We start from the raw sequence: 22744 nt of genomic DNA, 5'->3' as shown, positions 1-22744 counted from the left end.
GGGTGTTTATATGTATATTCTAAGTAATTATATATCTAATAATTAATTAATATATTCTAATTAATTATTTATAAAAATATTCAACAGTCATCTTAGTACCCATAACACAAGCTACGCTTACTTTGGGGCTAGATGGCGATGTGTGTATTGTCGTAATATATTTATTTTATATTTATTTGATGTCAAACATTGTGACAGTTCTTGCGCAGTGTGATTTTTTTTATGCAGTTGAGGTCGCACACAGTGGTGCTAAGTACATAATTAGGGTACTAGGCGAGCATAAGATTGGTAAAGTCCGCAGACTAGCTTGGTGGTTGACGGCATCGGCGACGTGTGTAACAGAGTATTGGTGTAAGTTGCGCACTGCTTTGGTGGACTGTTAATGCGTTCTGAGGCCCTGGTGAGTGTTCATCATTTTAATTATATACAACTACCTACATTGTGTTTGTCTGTCTGTTCTCGTGTAATACAAGTGTTTTGCTGATATTATTAAAAAATGTCATTGCACACGTCGCGTATTCTTCGGGGAAAGTTATGAGCTAAGGTTCTGGAATTGGGAATACATGTACAACACTGATGCCTTTATTTGCTACATGTACATACTTAAAACTTAATGGTACTAACACTTGGACATTATAAGTAAGGATTCCTCTAAAGCTGGTCTAGTCTAAAAACTATAGTAAACACCAATATGAAATACATTCTTTGTGGTTAAAATTAAAAAAAAACATAGCTGTACCAAGAGTGTTCTATCAATTTTTAAAATAAAATTATTAGGTACTATTGGTATCATTGAGGAAGTGCTTGGTAAATAATTATGAAAATTTTAAATTAAACTTCAACAAATAAAAATGTTCAATTTTTATTACTTGAAGCTTCAGTACCTTTAATGCTATATTAAATGCCATCTATTGGATACTTACTCAATCTAGTAAATTAACTTCCTTATACCGCCTACTGTAGAATCTTATCGAACTAACAGATAAATATGACAGCCGCTTGGCGCAGTGGGCAGCGACCCTGCTTTCTGCGTCGTAGGCTGTGGGTTCGATTCCCACAACTGGAAAATGTTTGTGTGATGACCATGAATGTTTTTCAGTGCCTGGGTGTTTATATGAACATTATAAGCATTTATGTATATTATTAATAAAAATATTCATCACACATCTAAGTACCCATAACACAAGCTACGCTTAGTTTGGGGCTAGATGTCGATGTGTTAATTGTCGTAGTATATTTATTTATATTATTTATTGTAAATATCTATGCTAAATACAGATTAATTTTTTGTCACGATTGCTTACTTGATTCATTCAGTAACTTACATTAAGATCCTCTTTTCCTTTTTAATACAATATTTCTTATCTAGTTACTTCTTTTGTCGTGTGGTAAATAAAGGCTCTAAAATAAAGTTTGTGTTATACCTAAAGGTATTTCACCAATACCTGTATCCTAGCTCACAAAACAAACGTTATAAAAACATTTTTTTTTAAATAAGTAATGCTTCGTCACGATACTATTTTAAAAGGCAAACTATTGTAATATTGCAATGTTTTGTTATTCCTAAACTTTACATCATGAGGGTGGGTGTCTCGAGAAAGTTAATTGTTTATATTGGGATTTTATAAGAAAGATTAACTTAATAAATACTTTCAAGTATTTATTTATTAGTTCAAATATATTTCCTTTCAATTGGTGTTTTAAGGTGTATCGAAAACTTGTGATCAATAAATTTTTTTCCATATAAATATCTTAAATTCAGCAGAACATTTTAATACCAGTGAGATGTTACTACCCCGTGAGCTACACTTCATTTATTCACCTTGATTACAATGTTAAAACTAATAGATCTTTTAAAATAAATATACATATATCGTATGTTCATGATTGCATTCCATATAGGTAATTGTTACTTCTATCCTACTATTATAAATCATATCACTCATCGGTCACTATTCTAGGGGACGTAATGCATATTTTTTTACGTCAAAGACTTTATACAAGGTCTGCAACGTTGAACAATTTTTTTGAGCGATTCTAATATCATGGCGAGTAAGACCCTCGATTGAACTAATTATAATCTTAGACAGTGAGGTATAATTCTAGGGGGAAACTGAGTAGTACAGGGGTAATAACATCTCATTGTCCAATACGCAAAATCTTATTCATGTTTTTCTTCGGGATATATGATATTGAAATGCTAATTTATTTATTGGGAAACAAAATATTTATTCTTAGTGTTAAAAATCTTCCTATTATGAAACAAGTATATAGATCCATAAGAATTTAACATGTTAGGTTTAAAGTTAAATTATAACGGACTAAAAAATAAATTATTCTCTGATTGGGATCTATCGAAATAAGTTTTTACATTAAATATATTTTGTGACTAACATTTTGCATGAGTATTAAATTCAAACAATTAAAATGGAATCATTTGAGATAAAGGGGAATCGTTCTTTATTACAATTGATAAATAAAAATGCACACAGTTAATTATTAATTTAATTACATTTTTTTTGTAAGTGCAGGCGATGAACTATTTATATAAAAAGTTTTATATAAGGTATATTTGACTAGCATAAATTTTTAATCAGAAGTTTATAATATAACAAAGCTTCCAAAAATAACCGGTTAGCTGTAGTAATTTTAGTAAATGTAGGTAATCAACAATTTTTATAGAAAATGCTATATTTAATTTGCAGTTTCATCTGGCAAATTAAAAAAAAAAACTTTCTTAGTTAACGAGCTATTTTTAATTTCTAGTACAACATACATTTTGAGGAATGTTTAGCGATGTAATATTCGATAATTAATATAATTAAAACTGCATCAACATATTATAAAGTACCTAAAAAAATATTTAAAAAAAAACCCTAACACTAAACTGACAAGTCTAAAATTGACAAATATACAGCACTACTTTTACAGCTGTCAAATTAGTGTTAGATTTGTAAACAGAATTAGAACATCGAAGTTATTATAATTTGAAATACTTTATTCATATAATATTTATATTTTTATCATATTTTTTTTTGAATATAGGTCCAGTCACGTACTACTATCCAGCGATGGGTCCAACGTTGCCACCTCCCCCATTGGTGTACTGGGGCTATCCGACTCCGCCGGTCTCGCCTGCGCATTATTACCACAATCCACACCACCCTCAAACTATGGTAAGGACATGGCAACACCGAAGGTACACAGTTAACAAGAAACCTTAACGTAGAGGCAAAATAACTATAATTTATGAGACAAGAGCGCCTAGTGTGAATTTTCCATTTCAAAGGCTAAATGCATGCCAAATTTCATTTAAATCAGTTCGTCTGTTTTTGCGTGATTGAGTAACAAAACATCCACTATTCGATTGTGTGAAAGTTAACTATGATTTGTATGGAATGGAAAGAGCGACATCTAGTTACAATAACGGGAAACACTTATTTTTCTTACTTCAAGAAGATTTCATATTTGACACGTTTTTTTATATATTAAAAAATAGTTCCATAAAATTATAATTTTATGGAACTATTAGTCCAAAACAAACCCCTAACTATTTATCCCGCTACCATCTTGGACTGCGCCGTTGCTTACCACCAGGCGTGAATGCAGTCATGGGTTAACTTGTAGTGAAATAAACACACAACACAACAATGAACCGTAACGTTTCTATAATTATCAAATCAAATGAAAATACACTTTAACGGCCGACTGGCGCAGTGGGCAGCGACCCTGCTTTCTGAGTCCAAGGCCGTGGATTCGATTCCCACAACTGGAAAATATGTTTGTGTGATGAGCATAAGTGTTTTTCAGTGTCTGGGTGTTTATATATATTTTCTAAGTATTTATGTATATATAATTCATAAAAATATTCATCAGTCATCTTAGTACCCATAACACAAGCTACGCTTACTTTGGGGCAATTGTACACCAAATACAATGAATTAGAACAAAGAAAACACAATAAAAAATAAAAAAACAAGGTACAATAGGCGGCCTTATCGCTTAAAAGTGATCTCTACCAGGCAACCTACCAAAGTACATGCAGTTAAGAAGAAGTTATTTATAAAGAAAGAAAAGAAACATTAAGGTATTCAGTACACAATGTAGACATGCAAAGGCGGCCTTATTGCTGCAAGCAATCTCTTACAGGCAATCTTTGTAGATAGGACTTACAGCTTAAGAACGGTCTAGTGCCAAGAGTGTTGATACATAAATACCAAAATGTAAAGATACAAATACAATTACATTACGTATGTAATGTAAAATATACGTAATATATATAAATATATAACAAACATAATACATATAAGTAGATTTTAAGACACAATTTAAAAGATTAATTTAACGCACAAAACATTTGTTTCCAAATTCCAGATGCCAGAAGTAGTTTCAGTGGGAGGAGGTTCGCCATTACCGATACCACCACCTGCCGCTTGCCCCGAGTGGCCCATTTTCATGGTCAACTAAACTTATCTAAAATTTTAAAAAAATACCTTCTTTTTGCCCAAAGTGTAACTTTTCAAGTGAACCCACGATAGGTTTTGCGTTTACTTGTCACTTTATCTAGGTTGTGATCGTGTTCTTTCGAATTCTTTAGGTAATTAACGAAACGTCTTATCAAAATATGCATGCAAAAAATCTTAATACTTTTCATAGTCAAAGTTCAGAAAACATATTTTCAACTTAGTAGATTATTTCAAAGCATATTTATATTCAATCCTTTTAAGTGAACAAACGCTGGCGTTTAATCTTCTATTTTATATTTAAGACGATTGAGTTGTGATCGTGTTTTGTACTCGAATTCTTTAAATATTTAACTAAATGTCTTTGATATAAATAAATAATTTTGAAATTTGTAGATCATTGAAAATGAAATCTTTTTTTAAGTATTTTTTTTTAATTGTTATTTAGTTATATCTTAAGAATCCGAGTATAGTCGTCAGCATCTACGGATTAGGAGACCCTGGATTTGATTCCCGGGTAGGTTCTAAAATGTTTATTTGGGTTTTCTAACACATTACCAGCGAAGAATGGAAAACGTTTTCCAACCCGTGTCTCAAAAATAACCTTAAGCCTACATACCGGTTATTAACATAAAATGCGATATTATTTGTTAAAACCCGCCTTGAACGTGTAGGGTTAAAGTTTAAACCCCTCTCATTCACAGGAGAGGGGTTTAAAGCTCCCTCTCTCATAAGGCTGCCCACACACAGTTAATATTGATATTATAAATATATTTTTTTTACCAATATCTTCAACTTATTAAAACACACCATTATTGTAAACATACAGAATATGTCAACAATAAAGACTTATGTGCGGGGAACCATAGAGACTCGGGCCCACTGACCTATATTATATTCTACTACCTATAGTATTATAGAAGTCAGTGCTCTTATGGAGCACGAGCACTGACGAATGGGACAATAATCTGGCTGATATGGATGCCTTAATACAGTTTGACAACTTTGAACGTATTTGACAGATTGACCTGAAAAGTTGCACTAAGGGAAAAGTTTATTATATTTTCCATGAGCGAGCTTACAAGCTACAATGCATATGATGTCAGTGATTACAGTGATTTTTAAGTCGAACCACGAGGACACCCTTAATCTGTCCGTTCTGCAGTAACTCTAATCAATATGCAAAATAGTTTAAGTTTACTTCACCAGTCATACAAAATTCAAAAATTTAATTCTGCGTATAGAAATTCTGAAGCAGCTGGATAAAATTAAACACCTATATTTTTTGTGCTGTGTGAAATGCCAGCCGCCGCACCGCGTCTTTGGCACTCTATACAGGATGTAAAAAAAAGACAAAATGTCACCGTTTATAGGTTAATAAGTTATATAGCATTATATATACGTGTATAGATAAAAAGAAATATCGCTCAATGTAGTTTTAATTTAGCTTTAGTTTTACAATTACTTTTTCGACTAACATCTCGGTTTGATAAAACATAACTTATAAAATGAAGTGAAGCCACTTCGCACACATGCAATGGTGTGCATAGCCCATGCACAAGGTATGCAGATGATATAGAATGAAGAAAATCTCCAGCACGAGTTATAAAAAACTTAAGGATTGTAAGAATTATAAAAAGCCTACCCTTTAGTATCTATAACTCGTACTGGATATTTTTATCATTTTGTATCATCTGCATATCCTGTGCATATCCTCTAAGTACGCCACTGCACACATGCACTATGGGGTGTTACACACCAAATTATTAAATATATGACTAATTGAAATTACCTTGTACAATTTACATTACAGTTGGTAGGTTAATAAGAAAAAAAACGTATATAAAATGAATTTGCCTAAAACTTTGATTAATAGTAACAAATCTCATAGAAACATAGTTCAGCCTTTCTAAGCCAAAGTAAGAGTAGAATAAATAAATTGATACAACATTTAACATTTTAGTTTCTGAGAAATTATGTTTCTTAAAGCATATAGATTTAAAAATAAATTATCTACAAATAAATATGGCTTTTAAACAGATTTAATTCAAAATGCGCGAAAATTACTTCTATATGGCTATAAAAAAAAAATATTGTTTTAATCAATTTCCTATATAACTAAATATATCCAATATTTAGTAAATAAATTTAACTATTATTAAAATAATTATATTAATATAAATTGTAAGCTTTGCTGTTTAATGTATAACTACTTAATGGTACAAAACATAAATCTTGTAACATCACTTGCCAATACAATCGAGATTCAATGATTTATGTAAGTCGCGTCACGGAAAAAGTATGCTGACTGGCCGATCACAAGAACATCGCAGATACACGATAAATGTTCTTACAAAATTAATTATAAAATTAATTTAGTAAGAACATTCACTGTTTATCTTATTACACTTAGTAGATGAATAACTGCACTACATTTTGTTTTACATATCGTCACATCAACGGCAAATTTACGAATATGTAATTTTAGTAAAATCTGTACCTAATGTGGTATCTTGAACTCATTGGCAACCATAGCTACTATAGCACGCATGGAAAAAAAAACGCATAAAACCGGAAACTTCATTTTATGTTGGTAACCTCGCAGTTAAACTTACGAATTTCAGAACACTTTCCTGTAAAATACATGTTTTGTAAATTCATTTGTTTTCCGGGATATGACGATAATATTATTTAACAGTAACAGGTAGGCATTCAGTGGACGGATGATATTAAATGGAAAGTTTGGCTACTATTACTACTATTCCATTGCAATATATCAAATGTTTCTTGCCTACCCTGATTGACACCCTGTTTACGTCCATTAATACCTAAGTTTAAAAGCGAAATTAATATTCATTAAGTAGGTAAAATAAGCATGGTCACAGGTCGACCTGTAGCCCTCTTTTTACGTGACACCTACAATATCATTATGAATGGCTCAAATGACGTGATAATATGATATACCTTTCTAAGATATTGCTTATTATAAGTGAACTTAGTTGTAAATTAATTAAAATATATTTAATGTAATAAACACGAAATGTATATTAAGAAAAAGCCTTCTTTTTAAAAGTCTATGAATATGCATAGTATTATGAATACTTGACTAATAGAGGGATGATGTTATAAATAATATATTCCTTAAAATATTTTACATATTTGTGATTGTTTCAAAATATAAAATGTTTTCCTCTATTATATGTTGTCAGATTTTAGGAAAAAAATTGGAACTTAAGTTCGCTATTTTAAATATATTCTATATTTCGTTAATTTTCTTAATAATTTAATTATAATAATATAAAAATAGACATATTAAAATGTAACTAGCAAAATTGTATAACAATATCATACGAAATAGAGACGATTTCTTAAATTACATGGCTGATATGCGGTGCTTCTTTTTTTTTTTGCATCTTAGTAAAATGTTAAGTTTAATTGATTGTATACTACAAACAGTTTACTGTATAGCTAAGACATAGGTTGATATGCGCAAAAAAAGAAGCGAATGATAGATATTTTTTAGCTCAAAGACGTGGTTTACTCATTTAGTCCACTTTTTCATTCATTTCATCAAATTTGAACGGTTAAATAATACATCTAGAGTGACATTAAGAGAATGCACCTCATCTTTTCATCCCAATGTTCCTTTACTAATGTCGTGTTGTTAATAACGTTACATATAAGTACGTCCCAGTCGCTAGGTGGCGATGTTAATTCTTAGCTAATATTATTGCTGCGAGCGAAAAGATAGAGAAGTAAAGAGTGAATGATAGATTAAGTTAAATCTGATAAGTAAAGTAGTTCATTTCCTTCACATGTCCACTAATAAGTAGGTATAAAAGGTGTCGCATATAAAGAACACTGATCTTATTTAACGTTAGGCGATTTAAACAACCACTTGCGAATAAGTGCATATATCTTGCCTTTTGTTTTGTATATTATATGTAATTTGTATGTGCTCAATATATTATTAATTAATTAATCTTATAAAAGCATACATTCGTATGTTAGTGTTAATTGCCCTGCCCGTTGCTCTTTTTTCGTGACACCTTTTCTATTCATTAACCTTAACATCGAAACAACATTTTAATATTTTTTTTAGTTAGTACATATAATCGCTAAAACGCTCAATTTCACTAAAAAGTTCCTTGTCTAATGGATACCTAATAATATATATTCAAATAAACTCAATAACAGGTTTATAAGTACTCTTTAAAATAGGAATTATTTTTAAAAGTTATAAAAGAATTATTTTCGTTCCTTTACTAAGTTCTTGTGCAGCTTGCCAGTGATTTACTGTTATCCATTAAGAAGTTATTTTATCTATGACGACTATTTTTATCTGTACCACATAAAACACCCAATTCATTTCATTCATACGTCTCAGATCCCGATATGTGCGTATTAAAAACCTTACCTATGGTAGAGAAAAAAAAATTGGCTCTTTTATCTTAAAAGGACCAATTTTTATCCTCTACTCTGTCAAATGCCTTGCCTTGCAAAATGTGGAGGCCCCAGAACAGCGTTTTTACCTTAGTCAGGCTTTACTTATTTTTAAACGGTACTTTCCACTCTGAACCCTGGAAATGAATATAGAAATATTGTATATTGAAGACCCTATGAAGACTTTTAAAGGGATACATAAGCTGTTAATAGGGGTCTTAGTTATTTAAGCAGATCGATTATTTAAATTAGGCTTTCCATAAATAGAATGGTAAGAAATTTAAATCTTTCAACTTCAATAACGACTATCAACACATATTTAAAGTTGTGTAATTCAATACGGTCTCCCAAAGCCTTAAAAATAAGGCCTCTACAAACCAAAAAAGACAAAAAAGTATTAAAAACACTCTGGTCGGGTCTTATGTTGATTGCCTAAGCCCGCAAACCGTGGATGGATAGCGTGGTGGATCTGAAACACCCTTATGTGCCCTGATATAATAGGTTCAAGATTTAAATGATTTTAAAATAAGTAATTTTTAAAACAGTGATTATAAAGGTGCTGATTTATTCAGTTTTTAGCAAAAGCCAAATTAATTACTTGTTATTATTTTGTTTCCATTCTAGAGTAAGAAAAAGCTCAATTAGAAATAAGTTTTCTTATTAGAATAAGTTGAAACAGATTTATAAATTAAGCTAATCTGCTATCAATTAACTTATTTACAAAAAAAAAACTGCTTTTTTGTGGACTTTTTTTAAATTTTTTATTGGTAAATCACTAAAATAAGACGTGTCAAAATTGTTTTTTATAATAATATCAAAACCGATTTCTACGTCAATCATTAAAAAACAGACTTGTGCTAATATAATACGCATGTACTGAACTACTTCAATTATAACTATTTTAATAAAATATGATTTCCACTACTTATATTAAAATCAAGGCGAGTACAAGTGATATAAATAAGCTAATAAATAAAATAATATTAGTTAATTTAAAAAAAGCTTCATCTTACACAGAGCAATTAAATAAAAAGTTGTATTTCCTTTGTTCGGATATCAAATATCAGTAGATTATTAATCTAGTTTGGTTATAATGCATTTTACACTCGGAGCGATACTAGGCGCGTGAGCTAAAAGCGAACACGCTAGCCGAGAGTGTAAAAAGTAATGTACCATAATAATTTCCAGGAAAAGACATTTTAAATACGTTTACAGAAAATAACTGACCCTTTTTTGCTGTTTTTCCACAGAATAGATTTTTATTCCCGGCGGAGTAAAATGTACTATTGTTCTACTTTTCAATTTAAACTGGACATTTGTAATTATTAATAATAGACCAAAAATCCAAAGTATTAATTACTGAAAATGGAAAGGTAAACCGATACACGCCCAGTATCGTTTGCTGCATACAGCGTATATAAAAGACATAGCAAAGGGAATATTATCGTATTCAAAACATTTAAAAAAACCAAACTAGTTATGAATTGTGAATAATTTGAATTAAAAATACATTTATCATAATTAAGAAGTTAAAAATATTTGTTCATTTAAGGAAATGCTTACTATATTTAGCCGCATAAAACCTCTTCATGTTCTTATAATTGAAGTTGCAGAGAGGTTAAAACTAAACTTAATCGGATCATCATATAATATATGCACAAGTACACGTAGGTACGGTAATTTTAAATAAAACACGTGTGTCAAATATTTGTTAATGAGCCTAATATCGATGTTAAAATATCTACGTTACGAGTAAGTGCGATAAAAAAGTTTTTTTTGCAACCTATTTTGAAAGTATCGCACATTTTTATAATTTTTTTATAATTTTTTCAAGATATCAAATAAGTATCAATAATCGATTTAAAGTATGTAATTCACCAATCTCATTAAATATAAAAGAAATAGAATATATAGTAAATAAAGTTCTGCCCTAGCTGTTACAGGATAAATTATACTTAATATATTGAATATTTTAATTAATTGTGCTTATTAATTAAATTATTATTGGCATAATATTAATTAGGTATGAATTCATAATGAAATATAAAGCAACAAAATCTAAATGTCTTCCGTAAATATAATTTATCTTTTTAAGTATGTCAATAATTAGGAGTTTATTGAAGATAAACGTAATTTTAATTTAAAACTTTAAAGATCTATCGATATCGTTGAGTTTTTTTGGTTGAATTTATTTTGAACATTTTTAAAACCTTAACATAAAATTTTATTTGTAATATATTACAAAATTTATAAATGAAATATACCTTTACTTATTGTATAGATCTAGTTATTTAAAAAAAAAAAAAAAGCACTCGTAATTTTTTTTAAAAAACAAGCAATAATATATTATTTAAGTGCCTTTATTATAATAATCACTATGGTCAGTTTTAGAGTAGATTGTCTCTAGTTAATTAACGTTATTTCTTTGTTATAATTTCTATTGCATGAGTACATAGCACATGTTATTCGACATAGGGCTATATTCCACGAGTATGCCATGGCGACGTCGCGAAATGCCACCGAAAATCTCTGGGTATAATTATGTCTACTAATTTTCTCATATTATTTCATAAAGATAGGACGAAAAAATTATAGATATAATGTTCTGGAGGCGCGAATGTTAGCCCTACGACACAAGCTACTTTGCAACGTCGCCAATTTTAAAGTATTGCCTGCTTGGACGAATACTAGAAAAATATCAAATAATCAGAAACCGCTTTGGTGACTCATGTCACCTACCTCCAGAATCTAAGGGGTGTGGTGGAAATAGCTACTGGCATCGTCGCCATAGATTCTCAGCGAAATATCGCATATAGTTAAAGTAAAGATATGTCTTTACTAAGTGAGTTTTGTCCATGACTTTAAAACAATCATGACTACCCTTAATGTAGTAGTTTAGTATTATGAAAATTTATATGAAATGGTTAGTTTTTGTTACATTTCTACCTACATATTATAATAAAAAAAAAATTTTGTTTCGTATTTTTCTAGGTAATTTTTATTCATAATTTGCTTAGTTAAACTTATTACTATAACAATCAGGAAAATAAACTGATTTAATGTATTTAATATTTATTTACTAAAAGTTGTATATTTATATATTGTTTTGTATTTCGTTACTTTTATTGAAATCACTATAAATAAATCTGGTTATACTACCTCTTTGGTGGTTTATATGATTTTACTAGTAAATTGTGTAAAATTGTTACCTACGGTGTATATTTTATGTTGAATTGACTATAAACTATATATCTTAGTATAAATGTCAATCCACACTTACTAAACCTTTTATATTTTGTTACCAAATAATTTTCGTCACGAAAGTAAAAACCGCGCAAGTTTAGTTTGACAAGACGTTTGATTCTCTTTCATATTGAAATCGTACCATTTTTTACTTAAAAGTCATATCTACGTTAAATAATATCTTGCCGAGTAACTTTAAAATCTATCCTGGTGTGTTTCAAGCCTAAAGTAAATCTCCTACTGTTCATTACTGTTGCTGCTGGTTGCGCTACCAGTTAACAAACAGGTCGCTAAGTGTGGTTTAGACCTTATGTTTAATTTAGTCGATATAGAATGTGCAATGTTTAGAAATTAGTGATTTTGATGTTTCATGCCAAAACAATTTTGGTTAATTATCATACAAAGTAGTGAATTGTTCCAATAAATAAATTAATTGTAATCACTTTGCATTCTTTATTATACCCTCTACCCAAACAAGCCATTTTATTCCACGCACATACGTCATTAATCATCACTATAATCTAAATATTGTCAATAATATAACTGTGTGAACGAAACTGACCTCTATGCCAAATCGACATTTGGCCAAATCTGATTTTTTAACGCTATCTTACTTAGATTTTTATTTCCTATCGATCAATCTAACCAATATATTGCCGTAGTTTTCGATGTAGCAATATGAAGAACGTATTTACATAATTACCTAATAATATGATAACAATACTTAAACGTATCTAACTAACATTGCCAGTCTAAAATGCTTCAAGGACGCCTTAATTTTCATTGATACAAGGTATTTTCTTCAATTGCTTAACTAAAATGTCGTTTTTGGATTTCCAATAAAAGTGACGGTAACTACAACAATTGATGGAGCAATAACAGTCTGAAAGTAGGTAGTCTTTTATTTTGATAAAACTGGCGGTAGTAATAAGTAAACTACTTTCAAACCTTATACGTTCAAAAGGACATTCAAGCAACTTAAAAATACAATGAAATATTGGTAAAAAACGATAAAATTTCCTTTTTATAACAAACCAAAATATACCGACTACTATCTATAACAACTCTAAGGGCGTTTTGAAACAATATTAAATTAAAAAAAAGAAAAAGATTATATAATGCCGCTTTATCTTTAGGACGGCAGCCCTGTTGTACTTTTAAACATTGTGATTCATTTTTTTGCTGAAGTGTGTATTTAAGAATTGAAATATAGATAATAAATTTTGACAATAGTTATATTATTGTATTAGTGCGGGAAAGTTCAAGTATTGATAAAAGTATTGTCGATAATATTGACTATATTGTTTACGATTGATTATGAAAGCAATGAATTAGGGCTAGCGCACACTAATGGACCCTCTGCCCTACTCACATTGCCTCACGCTGTTCGCATTTTACCGGAATTAAACCTTTGCATCCCTCAGCATGTCATTACATCCTGTCGCATGCCGTCGCATTCCGCCGCGGCGTCCTCTAGCCAGCTCTTCAATGCCGAAGTGAAATCTCCTCTGATGCCTTGAGGTCAATTTCTCAGGTACCACTACCATTAGTATCTTGTTACCACTAGTTAAGTATGAATTTACACTTTTGAAATCAAAGATGTAGAGATTTGCCGAATAGTCGGTATCATAGCAGACTTGCCGGCTACAGTTCGGTAAATAGATCAAATTATCCGGCTTTCCGTGTATGTATGTACGTAGTTCTGAATGAAACATATGTAGGGGGACACTTAAAATCCTCGATTATTTATATATTTACTAGTTGTTGCCCGCGACTTCGTCTGCGTTTGATTTTGTTTTTAAAATATTCAGTATCGCTAAGCCTTAAATGAGGGGTATGCTGCTGTCCGCTGATGAGTTATGTCCTCTATCTCCAACCACGTTCATCAGATCAACACAAAGTTTGGGCAAAATTAAACACATATTATAACCTCTATAGTACAAAAGTAATTATTTAAATCGTTTGTTATTTTTCGGAGTTATGGTCTAAAATCGTCAAACACTTTCATCCTCTCTCCCAAAGGAACCGAGCTTATTGTCGGCATAAAAAGTATTCTATATTATTTCCAACACTTCCAAGAATATGTGTACAAAGTTTCATGAGGATCGGTTTAGTAGTTTTTGCATGAAAGCGTAATAAACAAACTTACATTGACATTTATAATATTAGTAGGGATAGGGATAGGGAAGTAGGGATATGGATAGGGAAGTAGGGATAGGGATAGGGATGCTTCTACGTCATAATATTGATAATCGAACAATAAGTCTTAAAAACTCTAATAGGTACATCGCGGAACGGCGACCCCGTCAAATGTCTGTCATAGTGTCAAACGATACACGGGTGTGCATCGTTCTTTATACTAACTAGCTACATCATCTTTATCAACCCATTACTATGTTTTCCGCCACTGTTATAGCAAGTGATAGTTTATTTGCATACAATTCAAAAGACACAGCTCCGAAACTTAAAAGTGCGTACAGAGGTTCGAACTCGGTGCCCCCTAGAAGCTCTAGCCACCGTACTGCAGTTTTTATGCTAACGAAAATTTATTATATATATATATATATGTTTTCATTGTAAACTGTAAAATGACGTTGAAAAAGAGCAATCTGCTGAGTTTCTTGCCGGCTCTTCTCGGTGGAATCTGCCTTCCGAACCGGTGGTAGAGTCACTACAAACAGACTGACTTGACGTTTGAAAAGTGCTTGAAAACTGGGCCTACTTGAAATAAATATTCTTATTTCTATAAGTAGAAATCTTCGCTTAGCTCGCAATATTGCGTAAGTCAAATTAGCAACGTTTTTAGGAGATACATTTACAACTCCCTTATCATTTTATACGTCGCTAAAAATAAAGGGGTTTCTTCATTATTGATTGAATTATGTTAATTTTTGTCAGCAATGCGACTTTATGGGAGCGACGTAAGGAAAAAGGTATTGTCAAAATAAAATAAAGCTGCTAAATTTTAACATTTATTCGTTAAGTCACCACACTTATAGTTATGACACAATATGGGTTGGAAATCTTAATTTACAATTAAAACTAACAACTTCGATTAAAGTACTGGAAAGGGGCGCAACGAACACGAGCGAACGAACATGGCCGCACTTCACACCGTTGTGTAACAAAATCATGATCGACGTGTACCTATAAAACCTACTAAGTATTTTAAACTAAGCTTAGGTACATTATAGCAATGCCGATGACGTCATCTGTGTTTTTTGTTATTCAGTCATCAGAATTTTTTAATAGATATGGAAATATATACTGCTTATAAATGTAGTGTAATGTTCGATTGGCAGTTATTTCGAAAAAAAACTGATCCATCATAGATTCCCTTTTTTGGTTGTCGGTCAGAATGTGGTGGTAACAGAGATGAAGTACTGAAATAAGTAAAGCCATACCAATTTCCAACTCAATTTTGAAAGACAATACATTTTATTCATAAACTGATAAAACTGAAATATTTGTACTTTTAATCTATTCTAAGGGTTGTATAGGCCTCAATATATTCATATTTACTCGTAAAACTATGTTGTTTAAAAATACACTTATACTTTACTTAATTTGTTAGGTTACGCCTCGGTGTGACGTGCGGCCGAAAAGCGACAATTACAAAATGATACTTAAAGTAACACAGAAGCTATCGAGACTGGCAGGAATATAATTGTTCGAAACGTTTAAAGCAAAATTCGGATTCTCGCTACACTTAAAACTAACGATTTAAAAAAAAGCATTAAAGTGTAAACCCACGCTAAATCCATCACAACCTCCTTATCTGATCACAGCTTCACTTACCAGAATTTTATACACCTACCCACAGTTCTGTACGAAGCAAATTATAATTTTAAAAAAAAAACAGATATTCCTTATGTTTGCGTGCACTAAACTCGAAAAATAGATGATTTCGATTGTATTGATTTATTAACATTGTTATATTAATTGAGTAACAGTAGTATAGGACGTAGGATACTCGAATACTCATTATGATTTTTTTTCTTCTTAAATAATAAATACTAAAATGCTTCCCACAGAACACTTTCTATCTTTGCAAATCGCAAATGCTCGTAATGTGAAAACAAAAAAATGAGAATATAACAGTTTTGAGCATAATATTTATGGATTTTCTAATTTATTTAAACTTCATTGAGTTTTTTATGACTCATTTCTGCCGCATAGCAGCATTTCTGTGTTCCGCTCTACAGGGCGTGGTTGCCGGCTTAATTACGAGTACATGAGGCTTGACACCTACGCCGTAGTTTGATGGACACAGGGCGACACTTCGTAATAATTTATAGGCGATGGTACCATCAGGCCATCTGCTCCATCCGTAAATGTTTACTATAAAAAAAATTACAGAAATTCATTTCATTAAAAATATCAAAGTAATCAGGAATTCATCGCACTAAAACAAATATTTATAATATGTGAATATTTTTTTTGGATTCGTCGGGGTATTTGTTACACAAGCAAGCCACCATCTAGATAAATGCATGGCATACTTTTATCCCGAGAAAGTATTCTCGTCTTGCATACCTACGTAAATTAAAAAATAAAACAAGACTTAAATTAAATCCTAAATTGGAAATACTAAAAAGTGATTTTTTACGAGCATTTGTATTTTGCAATATAATCAATAACTATATACTAAGCCGATAGAAAAAAATATACAAAAATAAAATTACAAAACTACCGTACTATGGAAACTAACAAGCTGACATATTCAGGGTTCAAACACGTTATAAGAATTTCTTATAAGACAAACAAGATGTCCGATTAATGCAAAGCCTGCGAAGCCAAGATAGGTAATCATGGTAAGATTTTTTTTCTTTATTTTAATTTGACCCGATGTCTGGCCCGTGTTAAAAAAGATACCAAAACAAAGCATTATTGTCTCGTTTGTTTAAGACATGTAACGGTAAGGACCATTTTTATTACAATTAATCCATATTCGGGGAAGCATACGGTGGTTTCCTAGTACTGTTATAAAAACTACATACCTAAATAGTATAAGAGATCCAACTATTATTTATTTCTTAAACGTTTGTGGCATAAAAAAATGGGTCCTGTTTGCGTTTCATTTGATTTTCAAACTTTAAGGACCATTATACGTAACAAGTAATTCTTTTATTAAAATTTGATTTAAACTTAATTTACGTTTTATTTCAATGCGAAATCTAACGTCATATGATTGGTAAAGAGAGCTTTTTGTTTTTTTTTAACTAAAGAAGTTTCCTTCGATATGTCATATAAAAAGTTCTTATACTGTGAAGGACCCCTTACAGTAGAAAGGAACAAAAGCATATATAAAACAAAGTAACTTAGTACTATCTCGTACTTATAAGATAACATCGATCCGATAGAAAGTTGACCTTGTTTTATCCACAGTTTTATACCTCTCTCTATTGTACATCATAATTCATTAGTTACCTTTTTATCTTAATACAACAATTTGCACCCACAAATCGAGAGGGTGTCTAAATCGAGAGTTTAGTTTAATATTAGTAGTTTACAAAATAAGTATCTGCTAAGAGTTACGTCAAGCTAAGATATGCTTCATTATGTACAAGCGGCCACTTGAAACTTCAGATGGATACCTAAAGACTAAACTAAATTGGCATGTGGTAAAATTAGTGCCTGTATATTAATATTGTTATCTGTGCAAAAGGAAGGCATGTTTTTTAGCCCGGCCTATTTAGTTTAGCGTTTATATCCAAAGGAATAAGCGTCAATATTACAACAGATAAGCTATCATTAAGTTCGGAAATGTGTACACATTCGCCATTTTGGTAAAAAAAAAATGGAGAACGTACTCGTTGCCGGTTTCCCAGCGAGTACTTTCGTTTCTAAACTTAGTAAAAGCTATACTTTGATATTATGTTATAGCATTACATATTTATGTAAGACCTATAATTTTTGCAGCTTGGCATCGACAGTTGCTATTATATTTTTTATTCTCCTGCGAAAATGAAAAACGAGAAACCAGCGCATATACCTTGCTATCACAATTATTATCTGTCAACGAACCATCCAATGAAGAGGAAAAAAAAAATAAGTTTACCTTTTGTTATAATTTTTTTTGATAAGAAAAAATCGTGCACAGCTGTTTGGAAACATGCTGCATACAAACTTTTTTGAGTATTGTTTTATGCATAAATTTTGATCGGTCGCTCATACAAGATTGCAATTGCCCACAGATATAAACAATTCATAAAAGGCACTATTTAAAAAAAAAAAAAAAAAAGATTATTAAAGAGCTCGGTAATTTTTTTGTTCAGCTGTTTTCCATATTCGGGGAAGCATAAAATAAAATGTAACGATGCCTCCTTAACAACTATTATGCAATGAACATAGTACCCATTTTACAATATTCACAAATGTAGAGACATTAAAACTGTTCAACACTGTTAAATTTATATCAGGATAATAACTCGGGTTAATTCTGATACGCAGGAGGGGGAGGGGGGAATAACGCGCTACAACGCCGCGCCGCGTTTTGAATTAGTTTGTGTGGAAATATAAGTATGCTTCTTTTGATATCGATTATAGGGATGCGCAATTTTAATTCAGAATATCTACACTTGACAATGTTTAAATCATATAAAAAGCGACGTGCCATATCAAAAAAAAAATCATGAAATAATATTTTATTTCTCATATTAGTTCTTCAATCTGGAATGCTTAGTCGTGAAGTGGTATAAACCAAAGCCACGTATACACTAGTGTACAAATATTATGGCCTTTTTATTATTTATTGACAAAATTGTATTTACCATCACTAATGAACCACAATTCGGGCATTTATCATGCCATCCCATGCCATGATTTTATATTTATTTTATTATATTGGTTTTTTTTTATTGTTTGCGTGTAAAAATGATGTCGAAGTTTTTCGAATGAACGTGTCAGGGGACATTTTGGTTATACAAAGCCTTAGTAAATATGCCGCCATAAATACATATGTATATATTGCATAATCTATGCTAATATTTCATATTATAAAGAAGAGTATTTTATTTAAAGTCAGGAAATAATACTCCGATTTGAAAAGATAATATGCGACGTACCTACGTTTATTGAAAAAAATCCAACGCTAAACCACAGTTTTAAAAATACCCCAATCTCTATAGGTACTGTATAATAGTAAAAAAACTCCATCAATTTCTCCAGGAGCCCACCAAAAGATCGTTATCAATGGGACCTTAGAAGTCCTTTTAAACAAAAGATCAATTTTTCTAATCGGTTTGTAAACGACGAAGATCTGAGGCAAAGAACAAAATAAACCAAGAACCGGAACAAAGAACTTCCTCCTTTCTTTAATTCCACTACAAATGTATCTAATAAACGTAAAAATGTATAAAAGTGAAAAAGTGGCTTTTAAACATAAAATAAATGTTTTCTAACAATGTTTTACATCGAGTGAAACTTTGTAAAAATATTCACAAGTTATTTGGTGGTGTACTTTACTTAGTTTTGTTCATATTTGATATATTTTATGAAATCTTAGAAACAAGACACTAGAAAAGTTATGAACGCGTAACTATGTCGCCGCGAACGAGACTTTGAGCACTCTAATTTAAACAAGACGTACGACGTACTATAGTCGATAACTGTTCAACAGTTATCGACTATAGTAACCTTTCACCAATCGTTTTTTACCAGGCAACTCATTTAACCTAACTCTTTAGTCTATGATTTTTACCATAAGGTGTGGTATTTGATGTTCGTATTATCATATTTTTCATTTTCGTATGGATTTAAGGTAATTAAAAAAAATTAATTTATTTTTTTCATCTGTCAAGTGTCAGTTTACAAGTTCACCAATCGTTTTTTACCAGGCAACTCATTAAACCTAACTAGTCTATGATTTTTACCATAAGGTGTGGTGTTTGATGTTCGTATTTTCATATTTTTCATTTTCGTATTGATTTAAGGTTATTAAAAAATTAATTTATTTTTTTCATCTGTCAATTGTCATTTTACAAGTTCCCTTAACATAACGCACCGCAGAATTGGTTTCGTAACAACATGGCGCCTTATATCGTAATCTAAGAATTGGCGGCGAAATGTTTTTTTATTTTTTCATATTACCCAAATCATAAGACATTCGATTTAATCGTTTCCTAGGTTCAGTGAAAACGGGCTTTACTCTCTAAAACAACTAGTGTGTCGCTTTGAACAGAAATGTACAGACTCGCGTATACGCCTAGTGGTACGGCCGTTAAGAGCTGTCGTCGTTTGTCGGCAAGGGCTTCCTATACTTAAAGTGCTAAAAAACATTTCTAGTGTCTTGTAATGAAAATTTCTATAACTTTATTGGACATAATAATTAAAATAATAACTAAAATGTATAGTTAAATTTACACGTTATTATGGTATGCAGTTAAGATACCGAAGAAGCACATTAAGACTCCGGTCGACTTAACACGCAACACGTAACATTTTGACGAAAAACTAAAGCGGCAGACCGTATTTGGTATATCATTACAAGTTTTATAAGTTACATCAATATTTTTTTTCACAATTTACAGTTCTCTGACATAACCCATGTCTAGTGCTACCCTTTCTCAGGGGATCGTATTCTGGAATACTTTTTATCCCCGAAAAATAAACCGTTCCAAAGGGATTAAAAAAAAACATTTCTTTTGTCGTAGATATTACCACGTTTGCCATAACTGCTCAACCAACTTTATGTAGTATAGAGATAGAATACATCCTAAAGACTGATAAAGAATTTTCTTAAATGCGAGAATTAAAAAAAACTTTTATTAAAGGTACGGCTACATAACAATACATACGGACGCAACCGCGAGCACAGCTAGTATTTGTTATAAATATTCGTCATCATTTAAATCGTTCTATCATAAAAGTCGGTAACCTTTTGCTTATAATGCATCACAAAGGAATTATCTAACACTGACTGAACAATGCAAAATAACCATTGTGCTTTACGTTTAGATCCCAAATACATAACAAGAGTCTCATGCTATCTCACTCATGGATAGCACAATTTAACAACCAATAGCAGATGCAGATGTGAATTTGATGCGTTATGATTGGCTGAAATATAGACCAATATCACCTGCGCATATATATCAGTGTAACTTATAAAATTGATATTACTGTAATTTGAAGATATTAATACGAAGTTAATTGAAATGCAGATTCTAAAGAAGAGGTTTTTTTTTGAAATTCTACATAATACATAAAGCAGTTTTCGCGAATTTAGGAATAAAAAAAAACAGCTAAATTAAGCACCGGTAGAGGTAGAAAGAACTATACATAGATAGACGTAATTTCTTCATTACAATTTGAGTACGCGAAATTTTTAATACAATAATTAGGGCGTCGAATGTGGATTCAAGGAAATTTGCACTAAAAACTATTGCAGGTTTTCTGGAAATAGGCCATAATTTATCTGTTGAACTAGACTATTTAGAATGGACTTTAAAAAAAATCCTCTGCTTTGCATATCAAAACACTGCCAACCACGAAAGTCTATTTTTTCTTTCTTGTCTTATAAAATAAACAATATTTTTATGTCTTATTAGAGCAAGGTTTATTTTCAAATTGTTGAGAAAATTATAAAAACCCACTTATATAAAGAACGGCTCTTTTTATTGTGTTCTTTTTTATTAATTTTATCGCACTTGCTTTTGCAATTAAAAGATTGTTTACATGATAAGACAAGGTAGAAAACATGGAGAGTACGATATACATAACTTGAAACTTTTTATCATTTGGGCTTTCATCACTGACTTTGTATTTTCTAAATTTCAACAGTCTATTACGTATATAACTAAAGTAAAAATACAGTGAAATAAAAGCAATAACATTAAAAAAAATATCATCAAAAAATAAAATCCACATTCGACTCTATGCTATTACTCTATAATCTATGGCAACATCGTCTATACACTCATTTAAGAAAAACGCCGGATTAGGTCGTGTTTACGTAAACAGCTATGCTGAAACACATTTTCAATATTCATCTGAAAAAAAAAAATTAGGGTTATTCATGGTTGCATCTTGCCTTCAGGCAACTCAAGTTATATGAGGCAGGAAACTTCCAAGATGGTATTGTGTTTGATACCTTTACAAATTTAAGAATAAGGGCAAATTCTTTTAATTTTGAGCATAATAAACTCTTACATTCTAGATTACGTATTAGTTTCTTGCTACTACCATGTAATGCGAGCCCGGAGCACCAACCCGTCTGCCCAGCGTAGTGATAATGGGCAAAACCCCCCGTTGGGAGAGGCCTTTACTCAACCAGAGGACTATCTTAGGTAATTGACGAATATTTATGACTAGCGGTGCCTCGCGTCTTCGTCCGCGTTTAATTCAACCCTAAAAGATAGACATATGCTTTCGCGGACTTTTTATCCAGAACTTTAAAAGGGGAACATCTTATTTATACATGATTTTATCGCAACTTTAACCTTTTCCGCAGCGCACGCAGCGGAAGCTCTCAAAAGGAAAGAAAACCCAACTTTGGAAAGATTATTTCATTGGTGCTATGCTTCTATTGGTCTTAGCTTGATGAAATATAAGCCTTCCTCGATAAATGGGCTCATTTCTCGATCACAAATACG

General features: G+C 31.2%; 2 protein-coding genes across 2 annotated transcripts in view; one reads left to right on the top strand and one right to left on the bottom strand.

Annotated features, from left to right (window-relative positions):
* LOC120636949 (RNA-binding protein fusilli) overlaps positions 1-12594 on the top strand; it is a 133502-nt gene extending 120908 nt beyond the window's left edge. Inside the window, exons 15-16 of the mRNA XM_039908539.1 lie at positions 3046-3176; positions 4375-12594. Coding sequence (XP_039764473.1) covers positions 3046-3176; positions 4375-4467 — 224 coding nt within the window. The 3' untranslated portion in view covers positions 4468-12594. The remainder of the gene's footprint in view (positions 1-3045; positions 3177-4374) is intronic.
* A 2514-nt stretch (positions 12595-15108) lies between these two features.
* LOC120637465 (zinc finger protein ubi-d4 A-like) overlaps positions 15109-22744 on the bottom strand; it is a 36704-nt gene continuing 29068 nt past the window's right edge. The window contains exon 12 of the mRNA XM_039909338.1: positions 15109-22141. The gene's annotated coding sequence lies outside the window, so the exon portion shown is untranslated. The remainder of the gene's footprint in view (positions 22142-22744) is intronic.

Source organism: Pararge aegeria, chromosome 1, assembly GCF_905163445.1.
Source record: "Pararge aegeria chromosome 1, ilParAegt1.1, whole genome shotgun sequence".
NCBI classification, from domain to species: domain Eukaryota; kingdom Metazoa; phylum Arthropoda; class Insecta; order Lepidoptera; family Nymphalidae; genus Pararge; species Pararge aegeria.
This window is presented reverse-complemented; position numbering and strand designations above follow the sequence as displayed.